The sequence below is a fragment of the Ammospiza caudacuta genome, chromosome 1, assembly GCF_027887145.1.
Source record: "Ammospiza caudacuta isolate bAmmCau1 chromosome 1, bAmmCau1.pri, whole genome shotgun sequence".
In the NCBI taxonomy this organism is placed as follows: Eukaryota; Metazoa; Chordata; class Aves; order Passeriformes; family Passerellidae; genus Ammospiza; species Ammospiza caudacuta.
This window is the reverse complement of record NC_080593.1, coordinates 114,625,500-114,641,862: the sequence shown is the minus strand read 5'-3', so window position 1 is coordinate 114,641,862 and position 16,363 is coordinate 114,625,500. Positions and strand designations below refer to the sequence as shown.

General features: G+C 38.6%; 1 protein-coding gene across 1 annotated transcript in view; it reads left to right on the top strand.

The window, feature by feature from the left end:
• Positions 1-16,363, top strand: part of ST18 (ST18 C2H2C-type zinc finger transcription factor) — a 72,989-nt gene that overhangs the window by 40,228 nt on the left and 16,398 nt on the right. The window contains exons 10-12 of the mRNA XM_058808707.1: positions 398-609; positions 9,071-9,316; positions 14,951-15,066. Of these exons, the coding sequence (XP_058664690.1) occupies positions 398-609; positions 9,071-9,316; positions 14,951-15,066 (574 nt within the window). The remainder of the gene's footprint in view (positions 1-397; positions 610-9,070; positions 9,317-14,950; positions 15,067-16,363) is intronic.

Here is a 16,363-nt window from a genome sequence, read left to right as displayed (position 1 = left end):
TTTTGCACATTAGAGGTCCAAGAGGAAACCTTTATAAGAGTACATTTACAATTGCATTTTTCCATTGGGGTGGTCAAATCACGGTGGATACCACACTAATGCTTGCTCAGTCTTTCCTTTGACATCATTGTTTTTAATGCTTGAGTTAAGGATAAGTAAAATATGAGTAAAAAATCTCAGAAAGGTTTGTTGACAGATGTGTATTTCTCGAGGAAAAATTAAATTATTGTGTTTCTGAAGCCGCAAACCCTTACTGGCAATAGCAAAGTGATTGTTTTAAAATGTAGTCTTGGAATATATATTTTTTTTTATGTATGAAATTGTAGTCTGCGAAGCGAAACTATTTAACGGGAAAAATTTCATACATGCAATTGCTAATCAAATCTCTCTTCAACAGCAAAGCATTTTTCAAATCCAGTGAAATTTTCTAATCGGCTGCCTAGTGCTAGCGCCCACACACAGAGCCCTTGCCATGCCAACTCTTATAGCTACGGTCAATGTAGTGAAGACACCCACATAGCAGCAGCTGCTGCTATCCTGAACCTTTCCACCCGCTGCAGGGAAGCAGCAGAGATCCTCTCCAACAAACCACAGAGTCTGTCTGCCAAGGTAGGGTAGTCCAAGAACCTGGAGGGTGTGCTAGCTACTGAACTGTGCGAATAAACTGTCTTTCATGTTAGTGACTGCATTAAATCCCCCAAAAGGAGGCTTCTGTTTGCATGCTCTTTTGAAGAGAGGCAGAGAGAGAAAAAAAAAAAAAAAAATCAGTAACGCAGTGACCAGTTCTGATAAAACTAAATAAATAGCAGGAATTATGTTGTTAATTCTTTTCATAATTGAGCACTAATTACAAGGGGGGAGTTTTCTGGGAGGAAAAAAGAAAAAGGTTATTTGAAATCCAACAACAATCTGTGGCAGATAATGAGTAAGATCTGTTTTAAGAGGGAATTTTTCTCCCTCTGAAACCTGCCATTAGTGATCATTTTGGAGACTGACTTAAAAAAAATATAAAGATCATATGATTAATCAAGGAGATATTTGCTAGCAATGGAACAGAACTACCTATGGAGTATGTTGTGTTTGGAGCCCCTAACAGTTTGGCAAGATGGAGAGGGGGGAATAACAACTGACTTTGGTAACATTCCCCTTTCTGCTGGCAAGAGTGGAGAATCAGGCCCACTGCGTTTGGAGATAGATAATTTGGGCAAGTCTGTCATAATGGAAAGATGCCTAATTTTGTAGATGTTTGTGTGGCTTTCGTGTTTTGTTTTCTGCTCTGCATTTCCTCACAGATCTTTATGATTTACAAATGGTGCTGTGTGATCTGTGAGCCTTATTTTCTTTGTCATTACATAGTATTATAATGCTGATGAAAATAGACGAGATTTTCTTCTGACGACAGTGGTGTGGGAGCACTGTTGTTTATTATTTACATTGAAGTCACACATGTTCCACTGCAATGAAACTTTTGAAAGCTCTTTGTAGATAATAGGGAGTCATTACAAGAACTTAAGGAGAAGTCACTGGGGAATGAAAAGAGGTGCATTTGTCAAAACACAGCATAGCAGGTGTTCTTCAAAAGACAGATGATCTGTTTTTCTGCAAGTCAGTGTCACTCCGCCTTATTCCTCTGTTATCTGAGCCTCACAAGGCTCATTCTGGCCAGGTGTGTCTTCCACAGCTGTTGAGCTACATTTTGGTTGAGGGTTTATTCACCACTGCTAGGAGGTTAGCTATTATTTTTTGAGTGGAACCATTAATTTTGCCACCAGCATAACACCTTGTCAGGTATTCTGAGCCTTGTGCCTTTGCAGAGTGGTATCTCCTACTTTGCTGCTTTTGTTTTCTACTTGTGTGTGAAGTTTTGGACATTAAAATCAACATTGGGAGCTGCCACAGGGTAAACTTTTTTAGAGTGGTCACAGGTATTCCCTGTAACTCATTATCTGTTCCAAAGATTCTGTAGAACCTCTCCTAATGACAAATCCATCATTGATATCTGCTGCAAAAAACCTTTATCAGTCTTTAATAGAGACTTCTTCTAGTAGGGAAATGGAAACTGATGCCAATGGTTGGATTAAATTGCTGCAGCAGCCTTTGGCTGACCTCAGCAATAGACCTTTCTTGCCAGAGAAGAGCAGTAAAGGGACCAGGCATAACCCAAAGATTTTCTCCTATGTACCTGCTTCACAGTTGCCAAATCATGGGGAAGGATTGAATGGAAGTGAACATAACAGTAATGACACAGAGGGGCACTTGGGGCACATAGCTGACTCCTTTTTCACAGCCAGGAATCCAGCCTGAAAGAAAATCACCTGCCTACCTTGCTATCTGCCTGCCTCCACTTTTGCCAGACTTTCTGGAGGGCATACTGCTACAAAACATCTGACAGAAGAATCAGAATTAGCTTCTGGCCAAAATACAGACAAGTAAGCCCCAAACAGATTTGGTGTCCAAAAGCATACAAAACGGATTTTTATTTGGTTTTGGATATTTATTACCTTGATCGCACAGGATTCAAACCAAAAATTTGTGAATTAAGTTGCCAGACTCTCGTCAATGAAGGCACTTTCTAATTTTAAAATATGAAACAATAAAATACTATTTATCAGTGTTTCTGAATTGTTTTGTGGCTGGTGGTGGCCACAAATGTAAATGTTTAATTGCTAGAATATCTTAAAAATTTTTAGATTATTAAAAAACCCTCTTGAGACTTTATATGTATTTGATCTCAAATAACGCAACACATTACTACAGAGTCAAATATTTCCTTTTTCTACTCAACAGCACACACATTCAACACATTTGAAAATAACTGTGTGGAGCGGCTGTGTTCAGAGCCCCACAGTATCAAGTGTCTCAGCCCTGCCCCTTGAAACACCCTTTTATTCCTTTTTCTAAGAAAACCTGATTAGCATCGTCAATACTTCAGCAGATCAAAGCTCCTGACTTGTAAAGGTGTTTGAGCATCAGGAGCCTCGCAGCAATCCAGTCCTTGGTTCCTTACAGATGGGAGGCTGTGTGGTGGTAGTACAAGGATATGTGAGACTGCAGAGGAATTCTCAGTCTTGCTGGAAATATTTTGCCAGTAGCACAATTGTCAGAGATGTAAAAATATTGTGCTTCTAAGTTTTAAAAGCAGAAGGTAAAGTTCAAACATTTCAAGTAAGTGGCGTTTTCTTGTATTTTCTCAAGGCATGCATATGTTGCCTTGCTTAAACAAGTGGGGAAAACAACAAAATGCTTTTTAGCACAAGTGTGTTCCCAAGTATCTCTTTTTCTTTTTTTCTCTTAAATTTTATTTATTGACCCCCAAAGCATTGTCCCTCTCCTAGAAAGTGAGATGGTTTACCCTGGTTATTCACTCCTTTCCTGTATATGCAGGTAACATTTAAATGAAAAAGTAAATGTATCTTTTAACATAGTTCCAAATTTCAATAATTTGATGGACATTCAAATATGTCCAATATTCAAATGGATATTCAAATATTCTCTACATATCAGTTCAAAAGGGAGAGTCCAAGACAACAGAAGAGAAAGAGTAGCAAGAATAGAGAAGTCACATTTCACATTAACAGTACCACTAGCGAGAAAAACTTCCAAAGAGACATTATGTTCAAGGTGATTTGACAAATATCCCACGTTTAAAAAGTATTAATTTAAAAAATAAGCCATTAAAATAATACATTTATTCTGAAATGAGCAGTAAAATTAATCTTAAACTTTATCTATGAATCATGTGTCAGTTGCATACAAAATAGTAAGATCATCAGATACTTTGATGATATAGTTTTCAAAATAATTAATGCAACATTAATGTTGCACTGTCTGAGCCATACAGCCTGGGACTGCAGTAAACTTTTCCCCTGAATACAATCCCAACCAGGCAATTCCCATGCAGTCAGTACCCCAAGGCAGTCTCCTGGTTGCTCTTGATTTGCAGTTGGTGTAGCTTCATTCAGCTCCCACAGAAGTCAGCAGAAGGGTTCCCCTAGGAGGCTTAGCCTGCAGTTTCTAGCTCTGTGCAAGAATCCACATCATCATAACTTCCAGGGATCTCCCCTGTTTACAGCCCTCGCCACACATGTCTCAGTGAGGTAGCTGCAGGCAATAGTTTATCTGTATCCTCATCACTACTGCTTGCCAAACATTTTGTTGACTGTTTTGGTGTTTTTCCCACCTGTTTAGACAAAATGGCATATGCACACTATGCCTTTAAATAAAACAAGAACAAAAAATGCAAAAATAAAATCACACTTGCTAAAAATGTTTAAAGTTTAAATTCTATTTTTTGAACAAAATTGTGTTATCTCTCCATTCTTGGATACTGATGACAGTGAAAATTGCATCAATTATTTAAAAACTGTAGTTAGCACTCAGCATGTTTGTCAGGCAGTACTTTACTCCAAATACCTTAAAGCCTAAATACAGGATGAAAAATCATCCAAGAGCATCACTAGGTACCATCCTGTAATACTGCTGTGCATATTGCTCTCTAAGTACCTTCTTGGCTAGCTTTTTTTTAATTTGTGAACTGCTTGGGGCCTAAATTGTGACTCCATTTTTGTCTCAGATGTTGTTGGGCTGTTACAAGCTTTCTCATTTTGACCCAAATTAATATTTTAATTTTCTGCAGAAGCACTGAGTTGCTTAAGTTTAGGTGTGAAAAATGAAGGACCTGGTCCATGTGTTTTTGTTGGCTGGGAATAGGAAAGATTGAACCATTTTGGATGGACCTGTATTAAGAATATTATTCAGACACGTGGCAAGATAGGAGTCTCATTTACTCCCAGTACCAGAACTTAAGAGCTCTTTTGAGCTTTCCAAATCAGACTGAACTGCTGGAGGAATGCAAATCATTGATCATGTTGTTCCTTTGGACTTGCTTAGCATTAAGTTCCATGACTGATACCAACCAAAGAAAACATGAATTTTCTTATATGTCATGGCACAATGTCCCTTATGTCACAGGCTTGAAATAAGATACATGCAGACACAATAATTTACTCTTTCTGATCCAGCTGAGATAAAGCTTAACTTGTAATCATTACTGGAGACTTTGGAGAGTATTAAATGTTATGAGTGATCAGATGGTCCAAAAGCATATGAAAAAATGGAGGAGAAATTTGACACAAAAAAATAGCATCCTTTATTGTCCTAGCTGTTGTAATCCAGTTCTAAGTACAGGACTTAATTAAGTACTAGAAAATATTCCCTAATATTTATGTCATAAGATAAGGCTGAAAGAAAGATTGACTTTATTGTAGAAAGCAGTTGGGGAGTATAGAGACCAATTTTTTGTTTTGGTTTTCATATTTATATAAGTCTTCATTTTTGGTAATAAATTACTGTTTGTACCTTATTTTTTTCACTGAATAGCTACTAGAATAAAGAAAATGTGCTCCCATCATTTTTCTTTAATTATTTTTTCTTGAATCCTTTTACCAGCTGCTTGTAAAATGTGAGGTGGGGGGATTAGACTGTCACTTATGAGGTACTAGGTAAGAAGTAACCTGAATTTAATTACTGTGTGTCTCCTATCATGCTCTTTGATTTTTCCTCGTTGTTTCAGTGGATATTTTCCTGGTTTACACCAGTGTAAATATAAATGTGAGTAAGATCAAAATCAGGCTGCAAAGACTTACACAGCTTAAAACAAACATAAGTTAGGAAGCTAAAAAATACATTCTCATCTTTGTTTTGCTTACAGTTTTAAGGAATAATCAGAACAGTTTACATTGTTTTAGTAGCTGTATTTTAAATATGTCATGATAAATGGATAAATATAGGCCTGTTCACACATGCACTAGAGTCAACAGTAATAAGATCTTGCCTTCAGTGAGGAGAACACAGCCTTTACAAGCTTGAGCTAAGCATAGTAAGTGCCATCTTCTGTCAGCATGTCAGAGCACTGCTCTAACATTTTTTCCCATTTGCCATTTTTGCCTTTTTAGTTACATTTAAAAATCGATGTAAAAATAAATGTGGAAAAGCAAGCAAAGGAGACATATTGAGAGGAGGGTGGGATCAGAGTAGGAATGTAAACTGGAGCAATAACTCTGACTTCCCTCTTTTTGCTCTGCCATTTGGAGTTTGCTAGGAAGGCACCAAAGCAATAGCTCTTTTATACCATTCTGAGTAAAAAGCCATGCTGAGAACCTGTGATCAGTTCTGCAGTGGGCAAAGGGGATGTTTTTCCCATGCCTTTATTTAATTGTTGCGTGCATCTGTGAGCTCACTTAAACTCCATCTGCACACTACTTCACAAACACACTTTGGCTACCCAGCCTTTCCTGATTGGAATTAGGTACGTGTTGGAGAACACAACTTCTACATGAATTTCAGGCAAGTGTTGAGAAAGCTTTAAATATCCATGATAGTAAATGTTCTGCTTATCAGTCAGAGCTCCTTGTGGAGGCTATTGGTATCTGTTTCTCAGAGAGAATGATTTTCTGATATTATTCTATGTCAAGTTGCATTAAGAAGGAAACCTTGATTGTTTTTGGTCCTTCTTGCTGCTGCTGTTGCCTTCTGAGTAGCAGATATTTTTTCAGTAGAGAGAATCTGCACTATTTATGGGTTTTGCACTATAAAACTACTGCAGCCCAGTCACATGGCTTCCTTTCCTAAGCCATCTGTCACAGAGGTCTGGAATTTTATGTGAATGTTGGTTGTGCAGACTTAACCCAAGATTTTTTATTATGAAAAATGTCAGCAACTACAATATTTAGCATTTTACTTTACATTGGTCATTAAACTTGATTACTGTAGCTCTGTTTCATTGCTATAGTTACATAGCAACTACAAAGCCAAAAAACACTGGGGCGATCATGGCAGAGCTGTATTGTCAGATCCTGGAGTGTGTGCTTGGCACTGATATAGTTAATATCTTGGATTTTTGTAACTAAGGTTTATTAATGCTGGTATAAAAATGTATTTGATATTATACAGATGGCATAAGATGTTGTGGTTACTAAGTTATTATCCAGGATAAGCTGCACTGTCAAATTCAGGGCTTAAAACTATCACAGGAGATTAAACTATTTACTAAAAAGGGGCAGAAAGATATAACAAAAGCGTCTTAGTATGAACATATTAGAAGTGTATTTACTTCCCATAAATATAATAAAACATCTCTCTCTTTAAGCTGTGTGATTGAAAATGTGAACTTGGCTGTGTGGGAGAAGCAAACATAAGAGGTGCCTGAGTTTCTGAACCAGGGACAAGCAGATGGCTTGCTGGTGCTTCAGCCTAGGTGGGCATCTGCATGGATGCAAAAGGGAGCCATGCTGGCTGAGTGAAGAGAGGTTGACAGGCCTTAAATTGTCTTCTAGCACCAGTATTTTCCTTCTGATTCAGAAGATTTAATCAATCACATTTTACCTTTGAATTATTCGTTGGCACTGGCAGTGGTAGAAGGCCAGGCTGCACTAAGGAAGCTCCACCCTCAGTCCACCCAGCGTGGCCGTGCCACACTTTCAGCAGAGGGGAACCACAACTCTAAAGATCCTCAGGCAAGGACAGGTTTGACTGCCCTATCTTTGGCAATTCGATGGTTGACGAATCATCATGCCCCAGCAATATTTAATGGTCAGAAGAAGAAAGGGGCTCCTCCCGCCAATGTCTTTCTGAGGAAGAGGTCTAAGAAAGACAGACAAACTTGCACCCTGGGCGTGCCTGACTCTTTTCTATTTACAACACAACATCTGGGTGATTCATTTACACCGTGAGTTTCCTATTACTCAAGGTAGGAAATCTAGGTTTATACAGCTGTCTCCTACAGTTACACAGCATTGCACACATCTACCCCAAATTCCCAAGTGTCATCCAAGCTTTGTGGTGACTCAAATTAAAAACAGTAGTGATCACAATGAGCAGTGTTAATTACAGTATTCTATTCGTAGATCTCTGACATGACTATTTATCTCCATAGTCTTTGAATGCTTTCCACATTATTCAGGAAAACACTGAACTAGACTACAAACTAGTCCTCCAGAAGCCACATTTCATCTTTTTCCCTAGGTGCCTTCAGCAAATGTTGGCAACAGCAAGGACTAGTCTTATATTCATCCCTATATAGAAGATATGTCAATATGCAGCAAGCATATTAAGCATGAGAGCAAATTTTTGTTGCTTACATTAGAAAACTGCACTTTCAGCAGCTTTTTACCATTGCAAGAAGAGGAGTTTATCCTCTTTTTTCTGTGATCAAATGGTGTAAGGCAGATCAATGACATTTCCTTCCTTTGTTCTTGTACACCCAAGCAGCATTTGCCCCTTTTTGTGAGCAGGAGAGCTTCTCCCAGACTGGAAATAGAGGTTGGGTCTCTCCCCAGACTGCACACACACCTCTGCAATTAGAGGCTGCTCTTTGCTGTACTCCCCAGGAAACAAAGGGTTTGTTAACTCAGGCAGAATATCTCCATTAGGGAGAACCTCCCCAAAATCCTCCTGTACCTCCCCATCTATTGGTCTCAGTGCAGACCTGTGCCTTAGTGGCCTAGTCAAATTCTGATAAAGGCAGTAGAGCATTTCAAGTGATGTAGAAAACCCAGTGAAAATTTCTCCTACTGTGCTACTTTTAGATGTATTTCTTTCCCCCTCCTTCTCCCCCACCATGATACAGATGTTGTAATGCTTCCAGGGTGTGGGGGGAAGGGAGAATATGTAATAGTAATGCTGTTGATGACCTAAACAATGCATTAATGCTTTTAACTGTGAATTGGGGTCATAGTTCTCTGTAAGAGTGAAAAGATCAAGAAGATTTAAAGCTAAACTTTTTTTAAATAAAACTAGATTTAGGGTGTATAGGTTATGGTTTAGTGGCATCTTATTTAAATTCTACTTACTATGTTTAAGCTGAGATGCAGGGATACCATTACTGAAGCTACCCTTAAGTCTGCCTAAGAGTTGGACATTAACTGACATAAATCGAAAAGCTGGGTTTAGATTCAGATAAATTTAAATAAGAGCGTGCATTTATATTTATCCTTTAAAAGCACCACATGGTTATTCTACAGCCTTACCACGTCCACATCTAAACATGTCTCTATTTCCTGTTGCATGTCAGGGAGCTGAGATAGAAGTGGATGAAAATGGCACACTGGATTTGAGCATGAAAAAGAATCGAAGCCAAGACAAAGTTATGCCTCTCACTTCTTCCAGCACAGCACTTCCCACTCCCACCTCTTCTCCTTTCAAAGCAAGTAGCATCCTGGTAAATGCAGCCTTCTACCAGGCACTTTGTGAACAGGAAGGCTGGGATACACCAATCAACTACAGCAAGACCCATGGCAGGAAAGAAGAAGAAAAAGAGGTATTTTTTCAATTTCTGAGTGACTTTCTCCCTTGCATGAGAGACCATATGATAGTCTTTAGGACCATGTAGTACATTTTAAAGGGAATCAATTTCCACAGGTAGAGGCTTGTGAGCACTGATCTGGTTTTAATGGTCTCTTGGATGGGATATAAAAAAACAAACCCACTACTCACTTTGGAAAATCTTGCTTTCAGAGCCTACTTGCTAATGTCTGTAAGTCTCTAAGGTAAGGGAAACAAAGATTACCATCATTAGAGGCTGCTTTTTAAATTTTGTTCCTAATGGCTCAGTCTTGTAACACAAACACCCAAATGGACTAGCAATCACCAGGGGAAAATGGAAAAACAAAACAAAAACAACCCCAACAAATTAAATCAAACCAAGAGAGTTTTTTCATGCTGAAACAAAAGACAATTTTTCCATACCAACTCTTTAGACTTCTAGATAACTTGATATCTAAGCATTTAAACTCAGACTTAAAATCTTGTCTGTAACATTATTTTACTGGAAAACTTTTTATTTTACATCCTGCAATAAATTTCTGCCACTGAGTGTCAGATCTCCAACTTGCAACTTATGTGATCAGTCTACTAGAGTGTTACTTCCAAATCAATAATTGTCCTAATTTTGGTTTTGTTTCTGTTTTGCTCTTTCATATCTGTTTATCCTGTCTTGAAAACAAGGCAGCATAGTCTACTATGGCCTTTCTCTCTTATTCTTCTACTTTGCTAGCAAGTTCGATTTAATATCTTTTTTTTCATAAGCCTGACTTTCAGGATATGGGTTGCTTTCAGTTTTCTTAAATCAGGAAGGGATCACCAGCTCTATAAAAGGCTGATTAGATAAAAGCCTATGCTACAGCTTTCAGAAAGAAACTAAAAGATGTCCTAGTTGGAAGGTTTTATACTACTTGCTCCTTGTTTGGTTTTACATATCTAGTAATAGAATTTGATCATTATATTAATATGACATTATCTTTTGTCCAAAAATCAAATCTGACACTTCAAGAAAACATAGATGGGGTAAAGCTATTTATAATTGAGGTTGGGGGATCAAGGCATCCAGTTCAAAAACCACCTGGAATTTGAAGATAATTCATTTCAATAAGGGAAACAATCTACCAGCGCTGGGTAGAAGGTTGCAACGTGTCCACTGAAAAAGCTTGCATTTCTTGGAGGCTGGGTTGTCTTGAGCCCTTTGCAGTCTCTTTGGGGCTAGTGATGGTCTCTATCTCACCAATGACAGAACAATCCGTGTCTCAGGGTTTTGGAGAGCGTCTGAAGCAGGAGGCTGAGGGCCCAGGCCCTTTCCCATTCATTCATGCTGCAGGATGAGCAGGCACATCCAGCTTTGAGAGGACTGCCCTGCTGCTGGGACCAAGGGGTGCCACAGACTTGGCAGGGGACCTGTCATGTCACTCCTCCTCCCTGCTGCCATCGCAGCTCAGCAAAAGAGCCAAGACAGGAGCACCTCCGCGCCCCCCAGTCCATGCCTGACTTTCACAAGGCGAGGATGGGTGTCTGGATGTTTCCCTGTCTCTTTCCAGCACAGGGAATTGGAGGCAACTAAACTGCCCAACAGGACATATTGGTCCAATGCACTCAGGCACTGGTGCCCCTTGCACTTGCTGCTTTGACACTGTGCATTTTGTCCCTAATTGAAGATCTGGCCCCAGATCTCTGCTGTGAGATTTTGGTGTCCCAGGGAGCCTTGATACATCCAGCGATAACAGGGCCAGAGGCTTGGTTTTCAAAATCAAAGACTGGCAGTTATCCTTATGCAAAGAAAATGACTGATTATATCTCTTTCTAATTCATTGTTATCTGGTTCATATGCACAACAGTTGCTTAATTTTGGTGGTAATTTCCAGAAAATATTGTCTCTCTCTCTCTCAGCAAAATAGCCTGTCCAGATGCCCCCTTAAAAAAAAAAAAAAAATCCGAATTTGGAAAAAGCTCAAAATCTCTCCAAAAGGAAAGCGCTGAGAAATAACTAGAGCTGTCAGTTAGTTCAACTGTCAGTTCTCCAAAGATTTCAGGGCTTAAAAATGTTAAAAGTGCCAGATGCTATTATCTGTTATTCATGTTACCATTATGTTCTGGTCTTTGCTGAAATCAATATAAACTTCCATCTATACATTAATGGAGTATCATTGCTTGCTTTCTTTCAGTAGTGTGCATGCATGAATACACACATGCTCTTTGCAGGAAATAGTAGTGCTTGGACCAATTGGGATGGTTCTGATTTTTCTTTTAGTCTGAAATTCTTTAGATTTTAATAGCATTTAACTATAAATCCATTCAAATTGAAAAGGAAAAATTATACATACAGTTGGGCTTGAGTAGCTGTGACGATCATCACCCAACATATCAGAAAGAGAGAAGTGCTAAAGGTGCTTTCCCAAAGGATTATCTCTCCCTCTAACGATAAATAGCTGGAGAAGCACACAAGCCAAGACATGATGCTCTGCTTTTAGTCTTAAGTGCAGTGGATCAAAAAGTATTTGTTCTTTATTTCTGACCTTCTGTGTTTCAGACAGATGCAACACCATTTGGGCCACATGTAGTGATGTAATGTTCTAGAAAGGCAGAGTTTCGGTATTCCTTTGCCTGCATTTCCAGTGCACTGTCCTGATTTTCAGCTTCTACACATATGAAGATTTTATGTTGCTTGAATAACACCAAGTATCCCTCAAGGAACTAAGAAAATTACTAAAGGTGACTAAAAAGTCACTCATTTAAATGTCTATATATATCTTCCTTACTCCTGGGAAATATACTAGGAGAAAAACGGTATAAAATTGTTGTTGTTTCTGTATGTATGTGTGTGAATAGCTTTAGTTTAAAAAAATTAGAAATCTTAATAGCTCAATTCAGGAAATTCACTATTAAGATTTTGAAAAAACCCTAACTATTTAAAGATAGAAAACTAAAATACTGCAATTCTAAACCCTCTATATCAGTTATACTGGCGGATATAGGTGTATTCCTGTCAGGCTTCACCATGAAGTCTTGTTTTTATTAAATGACTCAGTGAAATGAAGCTGTGAACTGCAATACTGTAGTGTTTTGTCAAGCCTTGCACATAGATAATTCTCCATCAGTCTGCTCTGTGCAGCAGGTATCAGACAGTGACATGATGAAAAACTCACACACACACTCACACACAAAGTTTCTGGTCCATCACCAGCGAAAGATCAGAATATCTGTCATTATAAACAAAGAACACAAGTTACACATATGAAAATATGAACATAGCCTGCAACACAAACAGTTAGGGCAATTCTGGTGTGCTGCAGGTGAATCCTGAGGTACATGACCCAGATCAGGATCACAGTGGAATGCTAGCAGGTCCTTTTCTGCACCCCTTAATCCAAGCTGCTCTCAGAAGAAGTGGAAGTGGCTGATGTATGGCTAGTTTAGAAACATGGATCCAGGCAAGGCATGCTTTAAATTTTTAGAAACACACATCAGTTCAGTGATGCAGATGTAGCCTGGCAGAGTTACTTGTTAGACAGGAAACTGATGAACCACTCTTCTTTAACCTCCATTAAATTAACTGGAAACCATTTTATCTGTGTTTTTTGAAGTTATTTTGACATCTGATTACTTCTAGCTGGCAACAGGGTATTGGCATTTTTGGTTGTTTCCTTGGGGAACTTTCAGTTTTACAGTAACTCGTACCAGTGACGATCCCTGATTGCACTTATGTGTTTGTAAGAAAGGTAGGTCAGAACTTGTGGATAGAAGTAGTCAGGAATTCAAATACCCATGGCAAAATCACCCCTATGTGCCACTGCCAAAATTACTCCTATATGCCACTGGGAACAAGATTTAACCCAACTCTGGAAAATATCTTTGATGTTTCTTGGGTCTTGAACAAAGCTGACATCCATTTTTCCACTTTTGCATTTTAGCATTTTAGTTTCCATGTCTGGAAGACTTACAATCATTTATTATTGCTGCACTAACATCAAGACCTTCTGTAGTTGCTAACTTTCTCTGTTGCTCCTTATCTGAAGTTCTCCTTTAGAATTATAACTCCTCAAGCCTGAAATATATGAGGATTTTTCTATTTATTTAAAATAATTACTCATTAATTACTGTGAGTGTTTAGTAGAGCTGAATATAGGTATTTTTGCTTTCTATATTTGTATCAGATTAGATTATTCTCAAACAAATTAACCCCAAAAATGTGGTTGAAAAAATCAGTAGTAATTGATACAGCAATAACATGGCATCATTTCTATACGTATGTGAAGTGTGAGTTAGAGTAGGCAGTAGGTAGCCAGCAGCTGAACGCAGAAGAATGTCATATTGAGGATCCAGCCTCCAAACAGGCAAAGATGAGCTGCCAGAATTGAGGACCATATGGAAGCTTTATCAGAAGAAACACCCCTGCAGAGCTTACAAGACCCAGGAGGCAGAAACTCCATTTTCAGTCCAGATTCCACTCAGCCCTGCGCTCTGTGTTAACAGCTCTGCACACAAGCCTGCTCCTCTGTCCTGGCACATTTGTCAGCTGCACAAGCCCAGAGCATCCATGGCACCAGCACTGTGGGTTTAGCAGAGGCTGGGACCTTCCCCTCTCAGCCATGGGCAGCAGTTTCTGCTCCTACAGATGGTAATCTCTAGGAAATACCTGAGTATTGGAATGGAATCACAAAACCAACGTGAAGTCCAAGAAGGGATTCATAGAGGTCTGATAAATGATGCTATAAACTTTGGAGAATTCTTGAATGATAAAATAGCTACTGAGCATCCCTCCAGAAAGGGATAATTATCTTTTATAAAGACAATAATAATTGAAAGCATTAAGTCTCAAAACAGTAGAAACCAAATTATTTTGAAATCATAAAAGAAGATTTTTCAGAAAACAGAAATTCCATTTCCTACCAGGATTCCAACTTTCCAAAATGCCTTCCCAATGGAGCGAATGCTCATGATTCATACTATCCACCAAACAGCATGGTAGCAGTGATGATTTTGATTTACAAATTGTACAAATCAAGAACTACCCTTAGCAGCCTGCTATTAAGAAAGCTTCAAAGTTGTTTTGTTCTTTATGGTTTTTATTTTAACAAGAATCTGCTCTTTCAATAAGATAAAAGGACATTCCATTCCACAGATCTAAACAGCTTTGCATTAGCATTTGCTTATGTAAATAACACTTTTTAAAATTTCTTATTGCAGTTTTGTAATTTATGGTGCAATGGTCACCACTTTAACCGTGTTCAAAAGTCAGCAATGTACTTACACAGCAAATAAAAAGAATATAACTGCCAAAGTCTAGTTTTGCTCCACCAACAACCACTTCTCTTTTCTCTGCGTACATTTCTTTGGCCTTTATCACTGTCTTATTAAACAAACAAAAATTTCTCCTGTATAGTCTCCTTAAACTAGCATCTGCTTTCAGAAATATTTACACAACAGTCTTAAATATCTGCCTGTAAGAGCCTGAAACTATGATATACTAAAGTTTCTTAATTTCTCTCCATCATATCTTTTTAATACTTTTTTTTCTACTTTTCAAGAGGTTGTCTTCTTGCCATGGCAAATTAAATTGTTTCTGGAATGTGTGGGAGGACTTGAAGAGAGAAACCTTTTGTTACATTCTCATTTAATATTTCAGAAAGATCCAGTGAGCTCTCCAGAAAACATGGAGGAAAAGAAGTACCCAGGAGATGTCTCCATACCCAGTCCTAAACCCAAGCTCCACTCAAGAGATCTCAAAAAGGAACTCATCACGTGAGTCACAAAAAATGCTGCATTTTCCTTTGCCCTGGTAAACACTGGGTATGCTGCTGTTCTGACTTCTGTTTTGAAGTAGATTTGCAGGAGCTGAGCAGGGAGAGTTGCACAATTCCCTGCCAGTAGTTAGTTCCACACTGTGGATATGCAGACATGAGGTTTGGAGCTGCAACAAGCCAGAGTGTGCCTGGGGGTCTGGACAGATTAATGACTAATTTATACTGGGTGCCACTCCTTATTCCTCAGATAGATAGGTAACAAGTGGGCACTTGCACTTAACTTCTTCTACAAAACACACCATTTCATAACACGCTACAGATTGCCTCTGCTAATGCTTATATAATTAAATAAGCTTTGATTGAACAATCGTCATTATAGACCCATTGCTTAGAACTTGTGTGGAGGCAGTTAGGATTTCTCAGAGAGAAAACATGCAGAGTTCAAAAAAAGACAACATACAATACAGAATGGGTCTTTCCAACCTGTCGGAAACAGGTTTAAGTCCTTAATCTGCTTCCTTCCAAGCAGAATAAGTTCTTCAGTCCTGCTGAAAATGCAGTGGCTGTAGAAATTCACACCCTGGGACTATAGGCTGATATTTTCTTTTCCCAGTTAGTCTGTGTTAAGTTCCAAATCTTTACTATCTAGAATGAAAAATAAATTCTATTAAATCTGTCTGTGTAAAATAGCCTGCTTCTGTTTAGAATTTTTCACTAAAATTGTCCCAAGCAGCTCATAATTCAAGTCACTCTTTAAAAATCACATCTAGGCTCTTCACAAAATCCCTTTGGGTTCACATCAATATCATTTTGATATTAACATAGAGTTTTCACTGTAATAGTCAATCAGGACTCAGCAATCATTTATGGCACTTTTATTTTTATCCCAAAGCAGACCAGGTCTCTGTGAACAAGTGTGGTTGTGATGATAGCCCACAACTGCAGGCTCACCCATGAATGAACAAGTCACATCACGCCAGCTTGTGTCCTGCTCTCCAGACTCGTGGCACTGAAGCTGTTAGAGCTGCCTCTGTCCCTAGAATTTACATTTCTCTGGGGCAAGCTGCTGTGAAGAGCCATTCTTTCCCCCATGTCATGCAGTCTGCATGTTGTCTACTCACCACATTATATCTGCAGTCATAGTTCATGACCTAAATTGCTACAGGTCAGGTTGTCTTGCCTCTTCTTCTAAAACAAATGCATACAAAAATCACTGAGTTTATTTGCTGAAGGCTAATGGCTTTTCTTTTGTAGTATTTATTCCTTTGTGATACTGACCTGTTTTGAGATACCTG